This window comes from Alosa alosa, chromosome 6 (assembly GCF_017589495.1).
Source record: "Alosa alosa isolate M-15738 ecotype Scorff River chromosome 6, AALO_Geno_1.1, whole genome shotgun sequence".
In the NCBI taxonomy this organism is placed as follows: Eukaryota; Metazoa; Chordata; class Actinopteri; order Clupeiformes; family Clupeidae; genus Alosa; species Alosa alosa.
Genome location: NC_063194.1, coordinates 26,811,596 through 26,824,022, shown reverse-complemented (window position 1 = coordinate 26,824,022; position 12,427 = coordinate 26,811,596). Strand labels below are relative to the sequence as shown.

Here is a 12,427-nt window from a genome sequence, read left to right as displayed (position 1 = left end):
TTTTGTGTACATCACCACTTGTTATTGCCGCCCATTAACACACCGGGAAGGAAAATATTCGGACTGGCCTTTTTTAGCCATGTCTTGGGGCAGCCGTGGCCCACTGGTTAGCACTCTGGACTTGTAACCGGAGGGTTGCTGGTTCGAGCCCCGACCAGTGGGCCGCGGCTGAAGTGCCCTTGAGCAAGGCACCTAACCCCTCACTGCTCCCCGCGCCCGCCCGTTGTTGCAGGCAGCTCACTGCGCCCGGGATTAGTGTGTGCTTCACCTCACTGTGTGTTCACTGTGTGCTGTTTGTGTTTCACTAATTCACCGATTGGGTTAAATGCAAAGACCAAATTTCCCTCACGGGATCAAAAAAGTATTAAAAAAAAAAAAAATGTCTTGGGGTCATGTAAAACTCTTTCCTTTGCCCTCTGTGTGGGGTAATTGAGTGGCCAGTAGCTGCATGTCTTCTGAAATGGGAAAAACAAAACAAAATCTCACAACAGCATTGGTGTTTTGCAGAACTTGCATAGAATTTGTGACATGATTGACATAAAGGTTTTTAGCATGTACTTACATCTCCCTCTTTTTTAATCCAATTACTGGCCACAATGCCAATAGTCTTTTCTCCCAAAAACTCCCCAATACTATACATTCTGTAATCAAGAACAGAGAAGTTAATTTGATACAGTAAATAATTATTGTGTCTGTATAAAAAATTGCAATGAATACACTGATAACAGACACACTGTATGTATGATGAACTGTACTGTTTAGCAGCTTTATCAACACAATTACATCCATTGCCTATACATTTCTTTTTACATCATAGATCATTCCCTTCAGTCCCTGTTGACCTCATTCTTGTCAGGTATGTATTCAGTGTCAGCCTTAAAAAGCCAATACAGAACAAAGATTGTTGTTATGGAAACGGTGGTGCTGTTGATAGAGGTTGCATGGGTGTGAACCCTTCTGAATTTTGGAATCTGTGTTCCATTTTCATAGTGAATCTTTGGTCTGAAGCTCCTTCCGCCAACAGACACAGGGCGAGCATCATCATGGTAGCACCCCGCTTTTGGATTTGCCCATAAACATGATCAGAGCATTTCCAATCGATTACATGCACCAGGCATGCTTGGGTGTAATGAAGAGGCTTCTCTTCATGTGGTGCAGAGGAGTGAAGGGCCTCAAGATGTCAGCAACCCAAATAGAGGAGGTCAGCAGCAGACTCACCAACCTCCATCCACACATCCCTTGCAGCTTCTCTCGCAGACCGAGAGATCTTAAAGAGCTGGAGAGATGGAAGGCAACTGAATATAGGCAGTTTATGTTGTATACAGGAAAGATTGTGCTGAAAGGGGTCCTTAAAGATGATTTTTTCGGCCACTTCATGACATTCAGTGTGGCGTTGAACATTCTTGTAAGTCCAGCATTGGTCGAGCAACACTGGAGATATGCTGCTGATCTCCTCAGATTTTTCATTGAGAGAGGCCGAGAACTTTGTGGTAACCAATTTTACAACAAGTCTACAACATGCACTCAATGTTGTACATTGCGGAGGATGCTGTGACCTTCGCAGGATTGGACAATTGTAGACAATTTGAGAATTGTCTGAAGAACATAAAGAGGATGGTAAGGAGTGGAAGATGCCCCCTGTCACAAGTGGTGAAAAGGCTTGAGGAATGTGCTGGACAGCCAGTTGAGTATGGTAGGCAGAGGTCCAATTCTTCTTTTATTTTGAATCGCCGCGAATGCTGTGAGGTCATAGAGGAGAGGGATGGAAGCCAGCTGTGCCGTGTTTTCCAGCACCCAGAACCACTTTTCAGTGTCTCTTGCGACTCATCATTAATTGGAGTACTGAAATTCAAGAGCAATGACACTGTTTTGAGGTGGATCCCAAAAGACAACCTAAAACAAAGTGCAATCAAGATTCCTTTTAAGGAATCTTCATGGCCATTCTGCATGACATTGCAGTACTGTATGTTGTCATTTGTGCTCTCATCAGTGTATTATCATTGCAATTTTTTATACAGACACAATCATTATTTACTGTATCAAATTAACTTTTCTGTTCTTGATTACAGAATGTATAGTGTGGAGTTTTTGGGAGAAAAGACTTGGTATTGTGGCCAGTAATTGGATAACAAGAGGGAGATCTGAGTCAAAATTGCACAAGACAGTATTAACATTAGCTTGGATTGAATTCTGATTAGCAGTCACTGTTTTAGCTACTCTCCACCTCAGCCTCTCCAAGGCCTTCATGCTCTGTACTGGTTGATTAATGCTTAACCCTACAATGTGGTTTGTTAGTACACATCACTTGAATCTGTGAAACGCATGAATTTTACTTCAAATGTTGTTTTTAATAGAAATAATTGTCAATGTGATTTATTTATGTGGTCCCTGTATATGCATTTAAAATAAATGCTTCATCAATTCAGTATCTGAATATATGTCATTGCTATATTTTCAACTGGGTCAGTTTGTGGAACTGAGAATTGTTATGTTGTTATGGATTAATCCTAGTTGAGTACAAATATTTTCTGTGGGAATTGAGGTCATCCCTAGGTAGTGAATAAACAATACAAACCAGAGGGCTTTTTTTCTGGCTGGAAGATAGTTTGACTTAGAAAAAATCTGTTTTTTATAGCATGTATAAGTAAGTAAGTAGTAAGTAAGTACTTACTTATACTATACTTAAGATAGTTTGACTTAGAAAAAAATCAGTTTTTTATAACATGTTAGCCTATGGGTTTTGCTGTGCTGTCTGAAGGTGAGCCCTTTATTGTCACTAAAATGGAAATACAAATTCTACACTAGAAATTGTCATACATATCTAGCATAGCATTCAAACCTAATCTTTGTGCTGGACACGGAAAGCCTTTAATACTCATATGGTGTAATTCAGTAGTTTGACGTATCTGGGTAAGTAAATGACCACAACACTACGTCGCCACAACATTACCTGCGTTACCAAGTGGCAACGTAAGCAAAATTACCAACCCACTACGTTGCGGCAACGTAATTTGTTTACTTAATGGCAATTTCCTGTAGGCAACGTCATGGCAACGTCACTCACACTACCAAGAGGCAACGTTAGCAAAATTACCAAGCCACTATGTCAGCAGCAACGTAATTTGTTTACTTAATGGCAACTTTCTGTTGCCACAATGTTGCCAGAAAGTAATGTCGCAACGTTGCCAGCTGGGAGAGTGGATATAACTTTAATGCATTCTAGTTATATTTCATGTTGAGGTTTGCTTCCCAGCGTGCATTGCAATTCATTTACCGCATTTTAGGCTATAGTTTGTTTTGAATTTTGAAACAATATGGTTGGAACAATTTAGCTTAGGCTAGCCTAGGCCTACTCTGCTGATGTTTTGAACAATAGGCTACAATTATGGGATATGCCCATTTAAAAAATCGTATTAGTTTATTAAGAAAAAAACACCGTAGATGTGAAAGTATGACATCTAACCTGGTATAAAGGTCCATGACTACATAACTTCCTACATAGGCCTATTCTTAAGACCCCACGGGTAGGACCTACCCTGAACTCTAATTCTTTAACACCTAGTCAATAGGCTATTGATTGCCTACTTCTGTGCAATAAAGAAGTCTGCGCAAACATGTTCTTGACATCTCCATATGAAAATTACAAAATCTAACCTTATTTCTGCGATTAGTTGAAGACCACAGAATCAGTTGCTCCACTAAATCTAAATTCATGTTAATTTGGATTCCAGTTTCTTCCAGTAGCAGCAACTGGAATCCATGCATTTCCACTGAATTATTTTTTGGAATCTGATCCCTTATCATACCTGTTCATTCTTACTCGTTGCTCGACTTATCGTGACTAAATTCAAGATGGCTGCAAACGCTAAACTTCGTGAAGATACTGTCTGTATAAATCGTCTTGTAAGTAAACTACCAGTGCTTTTTCAAAGTTCTCAATGTCTCGTTTTAAATGTCAGGGCCCTCGGAAGTCTACCAATGAAGTGTGGAGATACATTGAGCCTCGTAAATGGGTGTAAAACAGTGATTTATTTGCATGGCTAGCCCGATGCCGAAGCACCACTATTGAAAAAGCTGTTGGTAGCATCGGCTAACTAGCTCCAGATTTTGGAGTGCAGGGGACAAGCCGAGATGGGCTATGAGACATACGTTCATACTTGGTATCATGTTTCAATACACTTTAGGTCAATATCACACCGGAATTCTCCTTTAACAGCGTGGTTGTTGAGAAAAAAGTTATTATCCTTGCTTGCTAAAGCTAACTGTAGTTAGCTACTGCTTGCCTTGTGACGCACATTAAGGAGACAGCGCAGGAGACAGTTTGTAGCCTAGTTAATGTTTTTCACTGGTAGCAGAGGCATAGCAATAGTCATTTTTTAGCGATATAGCATATAATAGATTAACCAAACGTGACAGTACAACGTATCCTTGCGATACTGGGTTGGAGGAGCTGGTTGCAATTTGGGGCTATGGCGTATACCGGAGCAAACTCTGTAGTGGTTGATCAACAAAAAATATTGTCTCCACGGCTTATATGATGTGTTTTAATGCAGAAAAAGACCCTGGGGTCAATTTTCGCTGGAGTTACACTTTAATTAACTATTGGAGGGCCTCTTTTTTTATGATTCCTGAAACCCCATTAATTCACGCATAGGGATTTTTTCTTACGAACCGGAACATGCAAAAATGCTAATCGAATGCATACAAAATGATGGTAGTGTCTACCACACTCTATTGAACGTTTTTCAGTTGTCCTCCCATCACACTGCGCAGACTCAAACTTAACTTTGTGACGTTAGGCATCGAACTGAATCTTCACACAATGGTTCACACAGAAATTCTTCTCACACTTCTTTCACCTTTAAAGTCATCAAAGTTAAACAGTAATTCATTTATTATTATTAACATCATCATTACAAGTGATATCAAGTCGTGTTCATGTTAAAACTACCAGACATGATCATCTTCAAACAGTCAATGGTAAAAAAAAAAGTTATAATCTTCTTTCCACTTTCCCAACCTACTGTCAATCCATCGAAAACCTCTGAAATTATTAAAGTTAGTGCTGTTTTTTTTTATTAGGTTTACTTTTTTTTATTAGGTTTACTTGCCTCTATGTAATGCTTTACCTTAACATACAATGGACTTGAAGGCTACCGTAGGCTACATAGCTTTTCCATTGATTTTGCTCCTGAGTTTTCGTGCTGGCTGGACTGAGCTTCTTATCGAAACAATACGGTTATGTCCCTATGGTGCGACAGAAAGACGCAGGCATAATTATGTCAAAGTTAGCTTCCCTACAACCGGAATACAAAATATTCTTCTTACAGAAACCCAACATTACGTATGAAGTAGTTGAGCTGTTTTGCCAGGGGGGGCAAGGTTGATGCAGGTTCTTTTACGTAAAAGTCTAGTGGGGCTACATGCCCTCCAAGTTTCATGTGCCCTGGTGTTTCGGTGTCCTGGAAATCGTTGACCAAAAATTCAGGAAGTTGATGACGGCAAAAAAAAAACCTTTGGACAATCCCTATATGACCGCTAGTGGCGGTCATAATTAATGTTCAGTGGAAATTGTCAGGGATGAATTTTCTGAAGTTGAGATTCCAGTTCAGTTCATTCTCACCATGTCTTCGTCAGTTTAATGAAGAATATCTGCCAAAGGTTTCTCCAGAAAATTATAATATTGTTCAACCAATAAGACTGGAGGTCTGGGGAAGGTTTTACTATACAATTAGTAATTTCCACCTAAAAAAAACAAAAATAAAACAGATTGTCTTTAATGCTTATTAAGATCAATCATGTCCTACATTTTAATTAACTTCAACCACAAGAATGAAAAGAGGTGCTTTGTCTTAGATTGCCTAACACACTGGCAAATATTACAATAAACACATCAAAATAACCACTATAAAATATAAACACAAGTCAGTGACACTGTCACAATTCACAGAGTTATTGGCATACTGCAACATATAGTGCATAAAGACTTAAATGGAGCAGATCACTGAGATCAGTTCAAGCAGTTCAAGTAATTCTAATATGCTCTACATCAGTGGTTCTCAAATGGGGGTATGCGTACTCCAGGGGGTACGTGAGATTTTAAAATATACATATATTTAAAAAGGTAGAATCCATGCAAAAATACTTTATTTTAACAATTATTTAATAAATATTCCAGGAAAATATAAGGTTATAAAATTAATTTTATATTTCAGTAGGCTATTCAATTTCATTATCCTAAAAACCCAGGATGATTCGACCCAACCCGTCACATGCCACCCGCCATCACTTGTCAATCACTGTCAAAACTCAAACGATGGAGTCGTGGTTGAAGCTTAGCGGTTAGGGGGTACTTAGCTAAAAAAATATTTCACAGGGGGTACATCACTGAAAAAAGGTTGAGAACCACTGCTCTACATGACCACAACTCACCCATCCACCTTGCTGGATCAACCACGGGGCAAGGCCCTTGTAAGCAAACACTCCCATGCTATCCACTATAGTGTAAATCATATCTGTGTGGCCTTGCCGCACACAGTCCACAGCCAAAGCACCTGCCAATGCATAAACAGCCACTACTTTCCCCCAAGTCATTCCTGCAGAAAGAACACAGTCATGATGGGTTTTGCAGAATTTGAATAAAACAAAAAATAAAACCTTGCAATGCGGCTTAGTTATGGTTTAGCAAACATTGTAATGCAAAACAACCTCTAAAACATGTTTGAAATGGAAACAATTAAAAAACTTTAACAATAACTTTAACAATGTCAATTAATGTGCACACATACAACAAGAAAGCAGCACTACAAATGATAATGTAAACATTTAGTCATTTAAGGTTTAGCTTGTTGGGGCACCTAATACATTAACTTTAAACATTAAAGCTGAATTTTGACGAGATTTTGAAGAGGCTTTTACAGTGCTTATAAAAAGTATTCCCCCCCCCATTTGGATGTTTTCCCTTTTATTGCTTTTATAAATTCAATATTTGTCCATTTAATTTGAACGTTTTTACAATAGTTTACAAAATAAACTCTCTTAATGTCAGTAAAATGAAAGTAGATTTACACAAAGTAATGTTAATTAATTAAAAATATATAATGTAAAATAAGTGGGTGCATAAATACACCCCCATTAAAGAGAGTAAATCAACGCCGGTCCGGTGAAATGGAGATTGCCTAAGTGCAGTGAATTAAAGGATAATTCCGGTATTTAGCACTTTGAGTCCCTTTTCTGGTTTGTTTTGGATGAACTAGAGTGGTGGACACCGAAACTTTGACGATGGGTCCTGTCTCGACTTTCTGACTCGTTTTGAATCGCCTTTGACTGTTTCATAGTGGCTGGCTATATGGGCATGCATAAACATGTCCTTAACACAACCCTTAACGCAACCCTTAACTGTGCAAAACTTCAGGGAATTTAAAATAGAAACCACCTGTGAATAACCAAGAATGTTTTAATGCGGATATCATTTGCAGGGATTGGACTGGTATGATTTATCCTAGCCGACTACATCATACTGGCATTATTTAAAACATCACAGGGTGAAAGTGAGAATTCATGAAGTCCTTTTGATAAATTTAAAAAAAATATCGAGATATATATCGTATATCGTGAAATAGACTAAAAATATAGCAATATTATTTTTTAGCCATATCGCCCTACCACAAACTGTCCGTTCAAGAAGAATACTGGTGGGGGAGGCTACTAAGGCACCTGTAACAACTCTGAAGGAGTTAAATCCTTCAGCAGCAGCTCTGACTATTGTACGAGTTCTTCACCAGTCAAAGCTCTACAGGTGACTGGCAAAACTCATATTAAATCTCTACTAAAGTTTGCCCTAAAACATTTGGGAAACTCCAAGGCCAAATGGAAGAAGGTGCTTTGGTCTGATGAGCTTTTTGGACATCAGACTAGATGCTATGTTTGGTGGATGTCGAACACTGCACATCACCACAAACTCATCATCCCTAATTTGAAGCATGGTGGTGGTAGCATCATGCTGTGGGGATGCTTCTCGACAGCAGACCCTGGAAAGCTTGTAAAGGTAAAGGTAAAATAAATTCAGCAACATATATGGAAATCCTGGAGGATGATCTGATTCAGTCTGCGAAAGAACTCCGACTTGGGAGAAGATTTACTTTCTTTGTAAGACAATGACACAAGCATACAGTGTAAACTGCACAGAAACTGTTTGAAGACAATATGAATGTTCTTGGAAAATATCCAAGGGGGGTAAATACTTTTTATAGGCACTGTATATTGTACGATTCTTAAAAATAACATGACTTGGTAACTGGGCGGGAAAACAGGATGGTTTTCACTAAAATGAAATTGCAGGTCATTCAACACTGAGGTAAAAGAGAAAAAAGTATTTCTGATCTTTTTCTGCAGAGAGAAGGCAAAACCAACCAATATCCATCACAGAAACACAGTTGTTGATAGGAAGAGTAATTGAAAATTAAAATAGGTCGGTCCAACTCAAAAAGACATATGGAAACAGTCTGAAAAAAGACATATACAGTAGAAACTGAAAATGTGTGCCACCTGTGCATTAACCAAAGTGACAGCTTTTGGTCCCCGGGGCAACCCCTACTCTACCCTAGTACATGCAGTACTGTGTAGCAAGCAAATTATGTACCGCTATGCGCCATATCTAGTTATTGTGTTTGATGTATTATTGTATACTGTATATATGTATCCAGTGTGTTAGGGGTCCTGACCTGAAGAGTGTATTTCCATTCGTAATACAAAGATAATACAAACATTTAACACACACACACACACACACACACACACTTGATGTATTACCAGAGGACGATATCTCCATTGCAACAGTAAAAAATGCATCTGACACCATGCTTTCCACATCAACCAAAATGTTCAGCTGCTTTGCCACATCACGATAAATAAATGGACCCATGCTTTCCAATTCATCACCTAAGAAAAGAAATGAAAAACAGAAAAAGCAAACAAACAAATGCACAAACCTGACAGGACATTATTAGTGCATAATGTTTCTTCAATGTTTCTTATGTTACATAATGTTTCTTACATTATGTTTCTTCTGTTTTCGTCCTTAACATTTAAAACAAAGTACACCAGTAGAGTCTATTGTCTAACCTAGACATACCTAATTTCAGGAGCACTGCGAAAACATCTTCAGGTGTTCCACTTGACTTTAGATGTTCATATTCCACAACTGGAAAGATCAACCCCTCTCGAGCGAGTCGTGAATAGATGTACTCTATACAAAGTGCCTTGGTTTGGAATACAAATGTTCGGGTTTGCTCAAAGGCTTCCAACTGCGTTGCAGACATATCCTAGTTGACGTCTGAAGGAAGAGGGTTATCACCAAATTCTTGACAGGTGCAGTCTTTAAACACTTAATTTCATTCCATTTTAACAAGTTAATTTCCAATACTTATTTAGAATAGATAGCAGGCTGTCCACAGATTCACATAAATCTTCGTAATGTAGAGAATTTCAGAGGCTATCAAGGTCTACTGCATCCAAGTCAGCTATTTTCTGTTTTAAGCTCGCTTGACGATGGAGTCACCACAATTGGTGGCCACCAGTTAAAAACAAAAGCGTCTTCATTAACTTTCTGGATATAGAGTATCCCTACTACATTCATCTTTCAGGATACCTAGTTTAGTGTAAATAGAGAGTATGTTAAGATATTTTGAAGATGAGTTGTCACGGAAGTTGCCTGATCTTCTGAATGAGGAGCTGACGGTCTGATGACCAATAGATGACATCAGAGAGATTGAGGTTGATCCTCGTTTAAACTAATTAGTGCTTCTCTGTGTGAATGGTTATAGGCAGTGCTCGACAGAGGACAGCCTATAATCTGTTCTAAAAATACATGGCTCAGCCAAAGTGACTAATGGGGCCATCAAATGCTGGAAAGAAAATCCGTCACAGATCTCAGTAGTTACATTTTGATAATTGTACTGGTCACCACCACTAGCAATAATAATAATAATAATAATTATAACAATAATAACATGATTATTATTATTGTTATTATTTTTATTATTATCATCATTCATTTACCTTTACATCTCATTGTATTAGAGAGTAAAATTCTTGGGTTTTGGCTTTCAATATTGCAGAAATAAATTATATTATTACAAGTGCCAATAGTTGTTTGTTTGTACAGAGCTCTACATGTAAGTGTATGCTTCACAGCCAGATAAGCAACAGGCAGCCTGTTTGTTTTTACAATCAGTGTCCATATTGTCTATCAAAAGGTTAAAAATTAAGAGGCAGTGAATCCTTCATGAATAAGATCCCAGTTCCAACTTGAATTGAATAGAAAACCTATGCAGAAATTTGAAGAAGCCCACACATGGCATACAGCAAAGCAGATTTGCCAGGAAGAATCGGCTCAAAGTACACCTGAGAGGATATAAAAGTTGCTCAGATATTGGAGGAGGGTTTAAAAGGAAAGGTAAGACATATTATATTATTATGAACGTAGCTAGCATAGCGTATAGTCATATACAGTATAGTTGTCAAAGTTTTTTTTTTTTCTGTCAACGTTCTGAATTGTTCGATTCCCTGGACACCAAAAACACCAGAACACATGAAACTTGGTGTGCATGTAGCTACAGTACACTTTTACAGAAAAGAAAGGTACTCGGGGGCGATGTTGAGAAATTGAGATGTGGACGAGCAAGGCAAACTCACACACACATACACACAGTGGCAACCCCCCACCCCCCATACACACACACACTCACCATACCCTGCCACAGATGCATAAACACCCCCCCCCCACACACACACACACACACACACAGAAGAAGAGGCATACATACACACAGCAAACACACACACACATAGCATGAGTTGCAAGAGTAGAGGGACAAACTCTGACTTGCGTGATTTATTTTTGTGGAGAGAATGTGCAGGACAGAGCAGCGGTCATATTCGCTATGCGGTACATCTAGCTATATAGAGGATGCAAACTGAGAGTTCTTAGAACCCTTTGTTCTTATATAGGAACATTTGTAAGAAAAGAAAAAAAGACTGCAAATCTTGTGTTGACAATGCATTTATTTGTTTTATACTTTTTGTCATTTTAGAATAGGGCGATGCAAATATTTGTGTTCAGCTGTATAATGTAAGAATACACAAATATATTAATTAATCCATTTGTTTAATTTAGCATAGTATTCCAATTTTAATATGTTAACACATACATACCCACATGGCAGTCAAATTCACCAAATCAGGGCCAGATTTCCCTATACGCACACTAAGCAAGTTGCATAGGGTCCCACAAGTTAATAAAGGCCCCCCTCCCCTGTCTCCCCCTGAGTCGTGCCAGTGACAGGTATACAGTTATGGACCCTTTCAAGAGAGTTCCATTATCAGCATCATAGTTGGCCCCACAAGGCTTCCTTTTTAACATTCCATATGTTATCATAATGCAGAGGAAGTAGATTGGGGCCCAAATAGAACATTCAAGCATTGTTTTTGTTTTTATTGTTGAAAGGGTCTATAGCGGCAGAAAATGAAGCCGAATTATCCTTCAGGGAATGATAAACGGAAGAAGAAACTTCACGAGAACGGATTTTTATTGGCTTTGATGTCAACAAATAATCTGAGTATAGTAATGTTAACTTGATCTGTTTATTTGCACCTCTCCAGCATGCTGTCCTAGCCTACTGTACCTAACAGGGTAGTGAATTATCTGATCTGTCTGCAGCTTGCTTGCCAGCTTTTCCCAGTCAGAGTACATCGCACAGTTGTGAAATCTAACCGTATAGTTCATTTTTTGGAATGCCGGCGACTGGTTACATTTCTAAAAAAATAACTGCATCTTTCAATGCGTTCATAATAACATGTGTGCTTGAGATGAAACTAGCAGTTTTTTAGCAGAAATATGTGAGGACCCGTCTAAACTAATCAGTGACTTCACTCTTCCCATACATTTTTAATTTCAATATTTCAGTCAAGCTTTATTGGTTTAGATGCAACTGAACGTATGCAAAATGTAGCCTAATCAGATTAACTTTCATTTGCACTGGACAATAGATGCACATAGGAGGCTAAATTAAGCCTATATGAAGTATTAAAATAATAGTTTAAATATTCTGTTTGAAAAAATATTGCAAGGAATCAGGGTGAGTGGCAAGTAGCCTACTACAGACACAGGCGAAGAAGTCAGCCTCAGTCAGTAGACTACTAGCATAACCAGATATGTAAGCTACAGCAAGCATCAAAAGCAAGCAGCCCAGACCCTAAAACTTGCCATTTATAGCTGTGAAGGTGATTCACACACAATTAATTTTCTTTATAGGGCAAAAAAACTATATTTGGTATCTTCCATAGCCATCCAAAATGTAAAATGTAAAATGTAACTGGCAGACGATCCCTTACACAGGCTGTAAAGTTGCCAAACTGTTGGATCAGA

At 38.5% G+C, this 12,427-nt stretch overlaps 1 protein-coding gene across 1 annotated transcript; it reads right to left on the bottom strand.

Moving 5' to 3' along the window:
• Nucleotides 1-5,051: 5,051 nt before the first annotated feature.
• LOC125296587 (bcl-2-related ovarian killer protein homolog B-like) lies at nt 5,052-9,737 on the bottom strand. The gene is made up of 4 exons (XM_048246577.1): nt 9,134-9,737; nt 8,812-8,940; nt 6,433-6,596; nt 5,052-5,745 (listed from the first exon to the last, which is right to left on the bottom strand). Exons 1-4 carry the CDS (start codon nt 9,318-9,320, stop codon nt 5,620-5,622), a joined length of 606 nt encoding a protein of 201 aa, XP_048102534.1. The 5' UTR covers nt 9,321-9,737; the 3' UTR covers nt 5,052-5,619.
• Between the last annotated feature and the right edge of the window lie 2,690 nt (nt 9,738-12,427).